Source organism: Danio aesculapii, chromosome 6, assembly GCF_903798145.1.
Source record: "Danio aesculapii chromosome 6, fDanAes4.1, whole genome shotgun sequence".
NCBI lineage: Eukaryota > Metazoa > Chordata > Actinopteri > Cypriniformes > Danionidae > Danio > Danio aesculapii.
Genome location: NC_079440.1, coordinates 25,856,056 through 25,871,145, shown reverse-complemented (window position 1 = coordinate 25,871,145; position 15,090 = coordinate 25,856,056). Strand labels below are relative to the sequence as shown.

Here is a 15,090-nt window from a genome sequence, read left to right as displayed (position 1 = left end):
TAGGAAGCTCAAGTAAAGTTTTATTTTAGAAAATAAATTCTACCAAGTCTTTCCTTTTTAGCACCTTACAAGATACATGTTTTTACAAAATTGCCTTCTCCATAAATTGCAAAGTAATCTAAAACTAGAACAATTTGTTTCTACTAATGCATTTAATGGCATCCTCAAGAGAGTGGTAACGGAGGCTTGTTTGGAGGATATTTCTAGAGGATATGTTCTAATGTGAACTTGTATTTTAAAATGATGTCGTACTCTATGGCTGCTAACTTGATCTGGGCTCTTTTGTGAAGGAGATTTTAATATTATTGAGACTTTCTGGTTAAACAAAGGTTTAAAAAACATTAGGTCAAGCAGTGAGTAAACTTGCTAATATTTTTGATAAGCAGTCATAGTATACAGCAACGGAACATAGATTTTGTACTAAAACTAATAAAATGCATTGAATACTTTGAATACATTGAATAAACTCTATGTGTTATGTAACATGAACGGAAAGTGATTAATTACATTTTTGCAATTAATAATGTAGGTAATGAAGTGTTTATTTATTTATTACATATTTATTGCCACATCAGCAACTTATGGCTATTTCGTGGCCAAATGGATATACATTAAAATATTACATGATAAAAACTAAATTCGTATTATATATTTTTTTAAAAATTACTTAGACAAATATATAAAATATAAATATATAAAATTTACAAAAAAAATTAGTCAAAGTTAAATATGGTTTTTCAGTTCTATTGTTGATAAAAAAAATGTAAAACTCTTCCTGGTGGTACCTTTTTAAAAATGTCCATCAAAGTACTCTCCTTATAAAAATTTTGTCTAATGGAATTTAAACTTCCACATTCCAACAAAACATGTTTGATGGTAAGAGCAGTCTGGCAGTTATTACATTTAGGTGATTCTTCGTTATTTAATAAATATGAACGTGTCAACCTAGAATGTCCAATTCGACATCTGGTATAGACCGTCTGATCATGTTAATGAAGTGTTAATGAAGTGAAAATATTATAGTTGTTAATGCTAACTCACATGGTGTTAACTAATGTTAACAAATGCATGTTTAAAAACATCTTAAGAAATGTTGAAGTTACTATTAAGAGTAATACATGTCATAGAATATTTATTGTTCATGTTGGTTTTTGGCTAACGTTATTAATAGATATAACACATAAATCATTACTGTAAAAATCTAGTTAAAACGTTAATCCTTAAAACTTTTCAGTACAATTGACTTCAATTTAACAGATTATATATACAGTTGAAGTCAGAATTATTAGCCCCCCTGTTTATTATTTTCCACAATGTCTGTTTAACGATGAGAAGATTTTTTCAACATAATAGTTTTAATAACTGATTTATTTTATCTTTGCCATGATGACAGTAAATAAAAGTGACATTTGAAGGCTTAACTAGGTTAAGTTAACTAGGCAGGTTAGGGTAATTAGGCAAGTTATTGTATAACGATGGTTTGTTCTGTAGACTATCGAAAAAAAATTAGCTTAAAGGGGCTAATCTTTTTTTAACCTTAAAATGGCTTTTTAAAAAATAAAAACTGCTTTTACTCAAGCCGAAATCAAACAAATAAGACTTTCTCCAGAAGAAAAAATATTATCAGACATACTGTAAAAATGTCTTTGTTCTGTTAAACATCATTTGGGAAATATTTAAAAAAAGAAATAAAATTCAAAGGGGTGGGGGGCTAATAATTCTGTCATTGAAACTGTATATAAAAAAAAATATATTTTTTGGGTAACGGTTGAGAATGTGGTGAAGAAATATGCAATTTGTGATGTGAAGACTTAACAATGAAACACTAAAGTATGTGTAATACTAGCATTTTTGGACGTTTCCAGGCAACACTGAATCAGTCCTACCTGTGGCACTTGTTCAATGTCCCTGAGGAAAATAGGCTGATTCCTGGACACAGAAGTGGAGCGATGATAATCCACTAAAGAGTTTAAAGAGTTAAATTTGACCACCCACAAGAAGTATTTTCCCGCTCCATCCCGTAAAACTTTAAAGTGCTGGACATCATTTCCAAATCTACAGGAAAGGGAAAACACAGCGTTTAGAGAGTTACATCATAGCCGGATGCATTTATAGCTCTTGGATTTTGCAATTGTAGTAAAACAATCTGCACAGTCTGTCTGAGCGATTCAGCCTGTGCTGGCCTAGTTTACAAAGCACACAAATAAAATGCTGACAGCGGCCATATTTTGTGCTGCATTACATCAATTATTCATTGGCAAGTCGCTATTTTCAAGAACATATTCAATTTTTGCATGAACATTTCAAAAGAGTCTACCTTTGTTCTGAAGTCCTAGTAATAATCACTTACTAGGAAACAATCATATATCAATCATATACAATCAATGTGATTACAGCATAGCACATAGCACAGAACAGATTACAATGACAAATACGTACTTAACAGACAGCGAGAAGTCTCCAGGTGCACTTTCACTCTCCCTAATAAGAAAAGCTCCATCGTGCCTCTGTTTATTTAGCATTTCTTCTGCCTTCGCACGGGGAATCTTCCCATAAAACCAGCTGTGTGTTTAGAACAAATCCAAAAGCAGTGGTTAAAATACTTTAAAGCATACTGACATCCCATAAAACAACAGTTTGAGGCATTCTGCAAAGCAGCTATGAGACTGAGAAATCTCACCTTTAATGAATGAAAAATATATGCAGTGAAAGAAAAGAGCTTTGAACTTTGAATTCTTCCTTTCAGAAGCAGAGTGTGTAAACAAACTGAACCATCTATATTACATCCAATTTAACACTGTGATTTCAAATATATTATTCAGTTATTATCATAACATACAGTATTACTGACATAAGGGAAACAACAAGCATATTTCTTTGTCTAAATAATAAATTGTAGGGATTTGTTCACCCAATACTGAAAATTCTGCTATTAATGACCCCTGCTGCTCAAAACTCACAAGACTTCCATTCATTTTTAGATTTATTTCTATAACATTTAAACATTTCTACATTCAAAAAATTTAGATACTCTTTGGTTGAGGTAGAACAAAGCTCATTGTTTCTTGCAGTCACTCAAACCTAAAAGAACAAACCTACAGTATCTGGTCAATCAAGTTCAGCTGAGCCTCTGTTAACAATAATTTCAAAGCTCTACATATGAATGTTGATTAAGTCTCTTTTTTTTATCTGTTCACTTCTCAAATTATTGAGTGTTTTTTTAGTATACACTCATTTCCTTTAACACAATGTCATTCATTTTTTGGAGCATCATACTTTTATTTGCATAGTCAGAAAATCTGAATTTCCTCAAGTTTCATTAAAGGGATCACGAACTGCCCTTTTACTTATAATAACGTTTCCTTTTTAATTAGGTCTGCTTTCAAAAACTTATTTTAGCTTAATCCAGAACTTGGCCTTAGTTAAATTTAGGTTTTTAAGCAGTTTATGAAATGCCTTAAAAAGCATAGAAAAATTCCAGTGACATGTAAAAATACTGTCGCTGTAGTGCTGTTGTTTTGTCTCAAGATACATACCAGTAATTTGTATGTGTGCTTAAGGTATTTTCAATTAAGACACCTCAAATAGGCAATTTAGTCTAGGAATTCCCCTAAGCCTTGTCTGTGAAACTGGGGGTTAATGTCATCAAGATTATGGGCTCTATTTTAACGATCTATGTGCAAAGTCTAAAGTGCATGGTGCAAAAGCATTAAGGGCGTGTTCAAATCCACTTCTGCTATTTTAAGGACCGAAAAATATGTTCCGCGCGCTGGCACATGGTCTAACAGGGTTGTGCTCATTCTCTTAATGTGTTGTGGGGGGTGTGTTTTGAGCATAACGTGCATTAATCCAATCAGAGTCTCATTACCCATTCCTTTTAAGAGTCAGTTGCATCGCGCCATTGTGCAATTGCTATTTACACGGCGGACTTTGTAAGTGGAAAAACTGAACACTTCACTAGTGAGAAAACCGTTAAACAGACCATCGGCAGCATGAAGATAAAGAACAAGCCTCCTCCATTCGGCCTCTTTACTTTCTCTTTACTTTACTTTTACTCTTTACTTTACTCCTTTACTTTTTTATGCCCCATATGGTGATGCATACATCTCCAAAACCCTACAGATGGATAAATCTAAACTTGTTTTTATTACAACAAATATAAATATGCATAAAATAAATAATACTGGTAATAATAATAACATTATACAAATGCTAATTGTGATGAATGAACTGAAAAAAAAGCATGGAGGTATAAAGGCATGAAGGTAGTGGTTTTTATATTTATGTAGAAAATAATAATTTTTGTAACATTTTAATCCTTTATTTTCATATGTAAAGATATGTGTTTTGCTGTATATCCTCAGTGTATTAAGCAATGTGTAGGCATCTAAACTCACATAGGCACTGTGCTGGACTTTAGACCTGCTTTTAGATGGTCAATGATGCAGTCTATTCCAGTTTTTCAAAATAGCAACACGCCAACAATGTGCCTATTTTAGACCAGCACACCCAAGAGTCCACAAAGCAGCGCAAATGGATTTGATATTTAAACAATGTGCCGCAAAACGAGAAAAGTAGGGTTGCGCTGGTCTGAAAATTGCAACATACACATCTTGCACCTTATTGCGCCGGGTGTGTGATAGGGCCCATTATGTCAAAGACATATTCATTTTGAAGTAACAAGCAATAACTTTCTGTGCTGATGTAACCCCTTTATTTCAACACAAAGTTTGAATGGCAGATTGTAGACTCTGAAGTAAACACCCACTAAAGCTGAGGCCACACTTGAGTTTGAGCATGCAAATTTCAGTTATATGTTGGCATGAAAAAAATGAGCAATTACACCATATTTGACATTTCTGAACAAAGGTCTAGTTTTGATCTTCTATTGATCTTACACAATCACGTGATGCGAATTAGCAAAGTTCAGCAGGATTGAACTGTATGCAGCAACATGTAGCATGAGCTTGCATTTCCAGCATGCATATGAATCTGTCTACAGGATGAAAAGTGATGTGTGACTACAGCTTAAGACTGACTAGTGGTTTTAAATATTTAAAAAATGTGGAAAGATATGTTCTCACTGATGTAAACTTTAGCATTTATGTTTGACAGTCTACATCCTTCAAAGCTGAAGCCTGTTGTTAATTATTATCAATACTTAAATTCTGGAAATCTAGCACAGAATTATGTCATGCTTATAAAACAAAACTGTGGTAAAAATTAAATGATCAATAGACAAAGTTCTGCAATGAGTCTGCAATGGAGTTAAAACAATGGGAGCTGGAGTAACTGTTTTTGAATGGAAATATCTACTAGTAACCCTAGCTTTTCCTCAGATATTTTAAGTCTTTTTATGCCTAAAAGAGCAAATACTTACGGGTGTGGCTTCATTTCTATGTAATTTTTAGGGATGAATCCTTCTTTTCCGTTGAGTTCAGCCTTGTACCAGTTCTGGTCACATTCTTCATTTAAAACCTGAAGGCAAAACAATGGACACTTTAAAACTTGACCAGTAAGGCGTCATTGCACACTCCACACAGTAAACCTCCAATCAGCCCACAGAAGACACTTCCCTAAGAACAGAGGGTGCCTAAAGAGCCAATTGTATCACTGGCAGTGGTGTTCAAAACCCAAGGCTTTGCTCTATAAATAGCATGCAGGAAATATCCTTCATTTCTGCTTTAAGCCACACATAACATCCTGTATACATAAGACTTCTCTGGCACTAATGAGAAATACATTGCACACTCTCTGTTTTGTGCAATTGCAAAACTAAAACCAGATGAATTTCGCAAAAAGATGTGGACCATTAACATCAACCCGATGGCTGAGATTCCATGTTTCCTTCATAACTGAAGCCATGCTCATAACATTGTAACATACCTACAATGAGTCGCTCTGTGGAAATTACCACCACCATTCAATATTACATGAAAAGAGGAGTCCTTTATTGACTGCTGTACAATCTGAGGTGGAGTGCTTTCAGATGAAGAGGATCAGATAAGAAAGAGCATCACATGATCTGATTACTTTAGGTTCACAAACGTGGTCTCAGTCTTGCTTAAGTATCGGTCAAGTATGTTATGACACATCTGTCAAAGACAAATGGAGATGCTATCCTACAGCATTGAAGGTTCTTGCAACTGTGAAAGATGGTCTCCCATCCCTTCTCTCTCTAAACAAACATTAATCTGCTCTCACTCCCACCGTGCTATGGCGCCTCTTTTAACAAAAATAGATGGACATTATAAACAAGCAGAGACGTCAAATTCTCAAAAGAAAGAATAAAAAATAAATAAAAAAAAAAAGAGCAGTGAGCAAACTTAATCTGATTTGGACGTACATATTTATGAAACATAATATACTTTTTTAATATATTTATATATATACACATTTAATTTCTCTGAGTAGTGATGAAAAGGAAAATACTTTTTCAGTTTAGTTTTGTTTGTTGTTTAGTTAAAATCCACTTCTTTTTCATAATCTTTGCTGTTGATCTTGCTGAATAAAAGTGGGAGCAGTGAAGCATTTGCATATGCAAAATCTGCCCCAATTTTGTATCTTTCCAATAAAACCCCTGACAACGTTGGATAAAACTATTATAAGAAAAATAAAAAAAACACAAATGCATAACTAAAAAGAATCAGAGCAAGCTTTACAAAAGCAAATGAGACAGATAACTGAATGAAATGCCAATAACCAGTCAAAATGCGATCTGTAGATCAAACATGCCATTCGGCCCCAATTCACAACCACTAAATCCCTATTCAGAGGAAATCACACTGCCAGAGCAGCCTGCTTGCCTGCAGCACAGCACTGTTGCTAGGCAGAATGAGCATAGCAACAGAGAGAACATGGCAAGAGGTTCCAAGTATAATAGAATACAGAAAAATTTAGATATGGATAGTGCATTTGTGCCAAAATAAGAGTACAATGAATCTGTGTGTAACACATGACTTAATTAGGCCAGTGAAAAAATAAATAAATAAATAAACACACTATAGCATTTTCCTCATTAAAAGATAGGGATATTGGTAGGACAACAAATGGACAAATTATATGTATAAATTGTATGTATGTACGTGTATATATATATATATATATATATATATATATATATATATATATATATATATATATATATATATATATATATTATTAGTGACATTTAAAGGCTTAACTAGGTTAATTAGGTTAGCTATGCAGGATAGGGTAATTAGGCAAGTTATAATGATGGTTTGTTCTGTAGACTATCAAAAAATATATAGCTTAAAGGGGCTAATAATTTTGACCTTAAAATGGTTTTTAAAAAATTAAAAACTGATTTTATTCTAGCTGAAATAATACAAATGTAATCATAAAACAGACTTTTCCAAAAGAAAAATTATCAGACATACTGTGAAAAGTTCCTCGCTCTGTTAAACATCATTTTTAAAATATTTAAAAAAGAAGGAAAGAAAAGGAAAAAAAAAAACTTCTCATGAGACAAAATTGGAAAACGAAGTGCACAGGCAGGGTGATATTTACACTGTAAAAAATGGCCGTGATTTCAACAGTAAAAACTAAAAATGCTACAGTAAAAATCCATAACCTGGTTAACAATATGTTTCCTTAATATTTATGGCGAATAACCGTAAATTGACTTTCCCACAATCCCCTGCATGGCACATCACTTTTTATGCTTTTTGTTGACATTACTATGGATCTTTTTAGTTGTTTCCCCATCAGGTATGTACATTAGAGATTTATGTTACATCTAATGTTGAAAAAACAATGTTTATTTCATGACTTTAATTTTATACGTGTTACCATACTGGTGTTTAGTAGCTGTGTGAATGACACCGAGCACCATCTATACACTGATACACTTTTCTGCATGTGGGAAAAGTTGTTTGTGATGAGCATTGGTTCATTATGTAACTCTCAGCACCACCTGCATATGGCTGTGTTAACGTTTTTAACTGTGTAACAAAAGATGTGTAAACGTTGGTAATTCAAAATAAACATATTAAATCTATAAATTAATGAAATACGGTAGTTTACTGTAAAAATGAGAAATTACTTTTATGGTTTGTACCGTATTCTTAACGGTAAAATACTGGCAAACACAGCTGCCTTTTTTTTACCCTAAATTTTACGGATTTACTTTTTACAGTTTACCAGAACCTTATAATTCACTGATAATTATAGTATTATGTGCAGGGCAACCATATTAGACTAATAATATCCCCTAAATCCAAGGTTTTCAACTCGTGTCTGGCATGTAGCCGTTCCAGTGGGCTAACCTACAGAAGCTTTATATCTGTAATTAATAGATTTTCTCTTTTCAGGGGTAAAGGAGAGCAACTAAAAAGAGTTTAACTGCCTTCAGCAGCTGAGACTAGACAGCACCAATTCAAACTCAATTCATCATTTACATTACATTGCATTTAAATGAAACTAGCAGCTAGCAGAAATTTGTATTCAAAGTTGCATACAAATTAGGAGAACAATAAAAAGCAGTAAGACCAACAAAAGAGAAATAACAAAAGTGCTAAAAAGTTACACCTTTGGCTGTTTTACTAGGCTTTGAGTATTTTAGGCCTTTCCACAGCAGGAAATAGAAGGTTAAGGTAATTGAAAATGATTTTGTGCCTCTTAAGGATGTTACAACAATGCACTGTTTAATAATATTCCATTTTTTGAATAATCAATGACCATCATCTTTAAGTCTGGGACACACCAAGTCGACGGCAAACAACTAGAGCTGACAAAATTCAATTCAATTCACCTTTATTTGTATAGCGCTTATACAATGTAGATTGTGTCACAGCAGCTTCACATAAAAGGTCACAGTAAATAGGAACAGTGTAGTTCAGTTTGTAATGTTTAAGTTCAGTTCAGTTGAGCTCAGTTCAGTGTGGTTTAATAATCACTACTGAGAGTCCAAATACTGAAGAGCAAATCCAACGATGCGCAGCTCTACAGATCCCGAACCATGCAAGCCAGTGGCGACAGCGGAGAGGGAAAAAAAAAAACTTCACTAAAGGCGGAAGTGAAGAAAAAAAACCTTGAGAAACCAGGCTCAGTTGGGCACGACCATTTTAATTTCTCCGCTGGCCAAACGTCTTGTGCAGAGCTGCAGTCTCAGTGGCGGAGGCTGGAAGCTGGCCTCAGCGAAGACTCGTCTGTCTCTGGAGCGTCACAGGAAACAAAACCAAACTACGTTGTCACCTCGGCTCCAGTCTGGTTCCATCTGGACCAAAAAGCTGTCTATGAACACACCAAACAGAGTGAAGTAATGTCTTTCCATACTTGTAGGTGGCAGTAGTCTGTTTTCTCGTTCACCACAGGAAACTGGAACTTTTGATGCGCACGTGCAAAGCACAAGCAAAGCAATATTTAGTACATTAATCACAGTAATTTTCATTCAACACAGAGTTATTTACTCCTGTAAATGTGTTTGATAATCTAATAATCAATATCATTTGCAAATATTTGAGAAATGCAGCGAAATTATAGCTGCCTCTGTGTTCCTTCGTGACTTGAATTGTTTACTTGTTACATCACATCACTATGTCACACTCGTGCTCTGATTCATTGCTAAATAACCAGTCAGAGTGCTCTCTTTAGCTGATAGACAGATGGCTGATGGGACTTATGGAGCTGCGCATCAATGGATTTGCCTTTCAGTGTTTGGACTTTCAGCAGTGAAAATTAAACCACACTGATTGAACTTAAACTCTGAAAACTGGACTGACACGGTTTCAAATGATTATACGGGTTACTCTGGAGGCATGTTAATACGTGTGAAAAGGAGTTAGGAGGGAAATTTTGGTAGCTAGCTTGAAGCCAGTGGTGCTGTCGGTAAGAACAGAGGTCCAGTCTAGTCACTCCATTTAGTTGCATTTATTAGCATCAAGGATTTGTGCTCAAGAGGAAAAGTATGCGCATGTGTGGTTTTCTGCAAGGAAATAACAGAAATACAATGTGTCAGTAATCAGTAAGGAAATAACAGAAATGCAATGCTTCAGTCTACCAACAAAGTACATATCTAAACAGAAAATATGGTACACATGAAACATAGGAGCACTTAACTCAACTTAAATCATACAAAAGCCACTTACATGGTCAAATACGCGCACACACAGGAAAACAAAGGAAATTAAATTCAGTCCTCAGCACAGTTCAGCCATAAACAGTCAAACTGCGAGCACAGGTGCAGTTAATAAAGCCCTTGATTGTAGGATTGCAGTCCTGATTGGCCAGAGATTGAGTGAGTGGAGATTGGAGTGAACCATAATCTGAACAGGGGTGTGACACTAGGAGTCTGCAGTTAAGGAACACAACTTCTCAACAACGTGGCTGTCAGTCAATTTGGTGACAATTTGCGGTGAAAACAGCACTCCTACATCACATTGTGGTGGGCCTCAAAATGACAGGGATTTGGATTCTATTTTAACATAATTTGTTAGAGATTTATTGTGTTTATATCACTCCAATATGACAGTGTGCCTACACACAGTTCTATTTAGATGGCTTCCAAAAGTTGATTTTGTATCATAGGTGCCCTTTAAGACGTGTTACTGTGCAAGATCTCAGGTGAATTAAACCCAATAAATTAATACAGATCATTTGCAATTATATATTTATACAATGAAGACTACAGAAGCCAAAATTTGAAGTGGTTAAAAAATGTCAAGACAATAATGGATGTTGCTGAATAGTTTTAGGAAAACTTTGATGAAAGGCTTTGTTCCATTGCAAATGTTGACTGAATACTGTTAAGACACTTTAAAAAGCCATAAAGCACTGTTTATTTCATTTGTATCTTTGTTCTATTGTATTAATTTATGCTTGTAATTTGTTAATAGATCTTTATGAAGATGTACTCCCTATCAATGTAAAATTATGAATTTGTTCCCCAAATAGAGTTATTTTAATCATCTTGTGCAATGATATTGATATCGCAATATACATAGCTGAAAAACAAAATATTGTAGTAACAGTTTATTTTCCAGTATTGTGCGGTAAATAAATTTCCAGTTTTGAACTAAATTAATGTTTCAATGAATGAACATGAACTCATGAACAGTTTTATTGTCCTATATAACGTACCAGCCCCAAAACACATTGTTTATTGTTTCTTTAGCATTGATTAATTATCATTATCAGTTTTCAATATGAGAAACATATAATTATTCCCCTATTATTATTATAGAGTTTTTTTTCAAAATTGATTTCAAACAGTATTGTCCAAGCTATTGTCCGACAGATGACAGACCATCTCATTTACCTGAAGAAATGTAAGTTATAAGGATGGCTCTTCATGTCAGGATGACTTTACAACAATTCCTTTTAAATTGGCAAAAAATAAATAAATAAATAAATAACAAATATATATGAATAATAATATAATAAAAAAAAGAATAAAAATCGCCCAAGAACTACTAAGTGTATTAACAAGTGCTATTATCTGTTTTCCGAGAGCAGGCAAGAGTTTGTGCCCAAGGTCATTGCCATGAACATAAACAGAAACCAACACTTGTTAGAAACCAGGTTTTTCTTTCTTTCATTCTTTCTTTCTTGATATTATATTAATGGTCCAAATAGTTACTGATGAATGGTTTGTAGATGTCAGTTTTGAACTTGATTGATTATCTTGCATTTGTTTGTTACATTTAGGTGGGTGCTCTTAAATTTTTGAAGTTGGAATCAACAGTGCCAAATAAAAGAAAAAATTACATTTTAGCCCTGTTTGGCATGCCCACTAAGAATGCAATGAATATTGATTATAATGACTATAAAGAGAATGTTCACTCATGTTGTCAATAATGTTACATATTCATTTTATTTTAAATCAGTTACACTTTAGAAAACAAATTCAGATTTTTATTTTTACCGTATCGCCCAGCCCTTTTAAGTATGATTCACACTTTCAAATGTTGATGTATATTGATGGACCTCTGTGTTGTATCTTAATTCTCTGTAAGTAAATAAATAAATGGCCACCAATGATATCAGGTATCACGCATAATATTACAAGTCCAAACACTTACTCATTACAGGATGCTTAGCAGGTTAATTATCTAGACCGGTCCAGTGTTGGGGAAAACACCTTATAAGTTAACATGCATTACGTGATAAAATTATTTTCCAAAGTAACGAGTAAAGTAACGTATTACTTTTAAAAACAAGTAATACTTTTGAGTTACTTTTAAAAAAATGTAACGCAAGTTGCTTTTTACCTTGCTTAACTGGCTTTTAAAATTATATAGTGGAATAAAAATTACCTTAGTCAGGTTGAATCATGCATTCAATGAGAGAGCATGCCAAGAGGGAACAGACAGTCGGCTAGCATTCATCATCATCATCAGGTCTCCTTTCTCCACAGCAGATGAGTCAGTGTACTGTTCTAGTAACTGAATAACTCAGGATATTGGTTTACTTCTAGTCAGAGGGGCTATCCAGTATGTTAGTACTGAAGATGCAAACCGTTTCACAACAACTGCGTTCAATTTAATGAACTGGTTCGACCGGTTCACTTAGAAGATCCAGTTAAACACAAACAATTCATTTGCAAATCGCCTGTCATCACTATATGGACAATCAGAAACAGAAAAAATGGCAGACCGGAGACCTACATTTTTGCAATGAATACTTGTGGATTTGAACTCATCGATGAAAAGAAGTGGATTTTTGTTAAGTGTAGATTATGTGCAAGTAAAACTTCAGTCACGTTCTCAAGGTAAAAAAATTATAATTTAACTAAACTAAACTAAAAAAAGGTTATTGCTTTTATGGTTGAAGAGATGCAGCCACTGTCTACCGTAGAAGTGACTACGTTTTATAATATAGTACGATTTTTTTCTCTTTTAGAATAAGATTTACACATTTGTTAAGGCCACATGAAGCAATTTATTCAATGTAAAAAGCTGTAAGATTTATTTTGAATTGAGGATTTTTTTTATTGTCTTTTCATTATGTTATTAAACATTTTAAAGGTTTAAAATCTGTTTTTGTCTTAATACAAATTACTTCATGTTAGTACTCTTAGGCTTTATTGCAAAACAAAAGTTCTGAAAGAGATCAAACCTCAGCCAGGTAAGGAAAAGTAATGCAAAAGTACCTGAAAAGTAATATAACGCATTACTTTCCATAAAAAATAACTATGTAACGCAAAGTCCTGCAGTTGAAATGGGTTTGATTGGAAACGACAGTGAGAACACGGATATATATAATACGAAAAGTTCAGCAAGACCTGGAAAGTCATTTAGTGTGTGGGTGGAATTAAATGCCATTAAGAAAGGATAATGGCAGGAGAATGTGTGCCAGGAGAACCCAGTGATTTAGGACTGAGTCTCGATTAATTTTTAACTAAATTCCTCAATTCGAATCTTAATTAATTTCACCATGATTCTATTAAATGAATATATATGTAATACAATATTCCTAGGTGCATACTCAAGACACACGCACGCACGCATGCACACACACACGCAAGACTGGTAAGAGAGTGGTTTATACTGAACATACTGTATATATAAAAACAGAAAACGTCTTCATACAACAGTAAAAAAAACAATATTCTCTGACTCTTAAACCCCCTGAAACTCAGTTTGCATTCTGCTGTTCTCAGTCTCCCAGTCTAAGCATCCAAGTGCTTACTATAGGAAAAACTACAACTGCAACAATATTCTGCATGTACAGTTTCCTTGCAATGTCTCTGATTCAACATCAATTTCTCAAAACGGAATAATAATAATTAGCCAACCATGTCAATTCTGTTTCTATTTGAATTTTGAACTTGTCATTCTAAAATATTTATTGTACAGTACTTTACTTGGACATAGTGAATTTTTAGATTTTTGAATAATATTTCTTAGTTCAACTCAATAAATTATCAGAGACACAATTGACAATCGCCCATCAAACCTTTTCCTTTAAAAGGGGAAAAATGTACATTACAGTTGGATCCTGCCGTTTGGAGGTCATAACTTTACTCACCAACCCACATGCCTTTATTTAATCTGTGCCATCTCTTTCTTTCTGTGCCAGGCTTAATCTTTTATAAACATTATTTATAATTATTTATTCATACTAATCGATATTGCCAGTAGCATGTGTGACCAATGTATTTTCCATATTATTTATATGTGTACTTTTGTGTTGCACTGAGGAAATATATTTACATCAGTTTATTTTTTTAATGCCACGCCAGCAAAATTGGATATATTCATGGCAACATTAGTAATACATTTATTCAATATTTACTTTATAATCAACTGTATTTAAAATATGTTTTACAGCCAAAATATTTGAACAGGTTACAAATTGGTTTCTCTTCCCCTTTCAATAAATATCCGTGGGCAAGTTGAGTGTCCCATTCTAAATCTTGTGTCTTTCAAAATGGTAATTTCTTTAATTTACAAATGGATTATTTTCATACAATTTGTTGTTTATACACTCATCCCATTCCATTACCATTTTTTATTTACTGTACAGAGTCAAAGCAAAGTTTATGACTTTTCTAAAGCCATATATTTAAATACCTAAATATGTTTGCAGATATTTAAGAAACATGCCAAGTGAACATTCTTGTTTATCTGAAAAACAATGCTAAAGTCAGTTATTTTGCTTTGAAAATGTCTGTTACGTGCTGGAACGCTGTCTTTGTTTTGGTTCTTTTAACCCGCTCAATGCCAGTTTAGCCAATTATATTTTTGCACCTCAGGTTGGCTTGTTGGAAAACAGCATATATCATTCATTCATTCATTCATTCATTAAGAAAGGCTCAGAAAAGCATGCGTCCGTGACCAAAATGCATCCTCCGGTGGACAGTAGCAGACTTCAAAATGAGACGCAGAATTAGAGTACCACATGAGGTTATTAATTAGCAAATAATATAAATATTACAAGTGTAAACATTAGGTGAGCAGGTTATATTTTAACTACATGAAGAGAGTTGCAGTGATAAGCAATGTGGCTGTTTGCACCAGACGAAACATAACAGAAATTTAAATACAGCCATTCAGAAGCACATAATATGCACTCACTCATGAAATAATAAGGTTTATAATCTAATTAATACATATTAAATGTCTTTAA

At 33.6% G+C, this 15,090-nt stretch overlaps 1 protein-coding gene across 1 annotated transcript in view; it reads right to left on the bottom strand.

The window, feature by feature from the left end:
• The window catches only part of grb2a (growth factor receptor-bound protein 2a), a 39,690-nt gene that overhangs the window by 5,433 nt on the left and 19,167 nt on the right, over positions 1-15,090 (bottom strand). The window contains exons 3-5 of the mRNA XM_056459834.1: positions 5,381-5,478; positions 2,440-2,562; positions 1,887-2,055 (exon numbers count right to left, since the gene is read on the bottom strand). Of these exons, the coding sequence (XP_056315809.1) occupies positions 1,887-2,055; positions 2,440-2,562; positions 5,381-5,478 (390 nt within the window). The remainder of the gene's footprint in view (positions 1-1,886; positions 2,056-2,439; positions 2,563-5,380; positions 5,479-15,090) is intronic.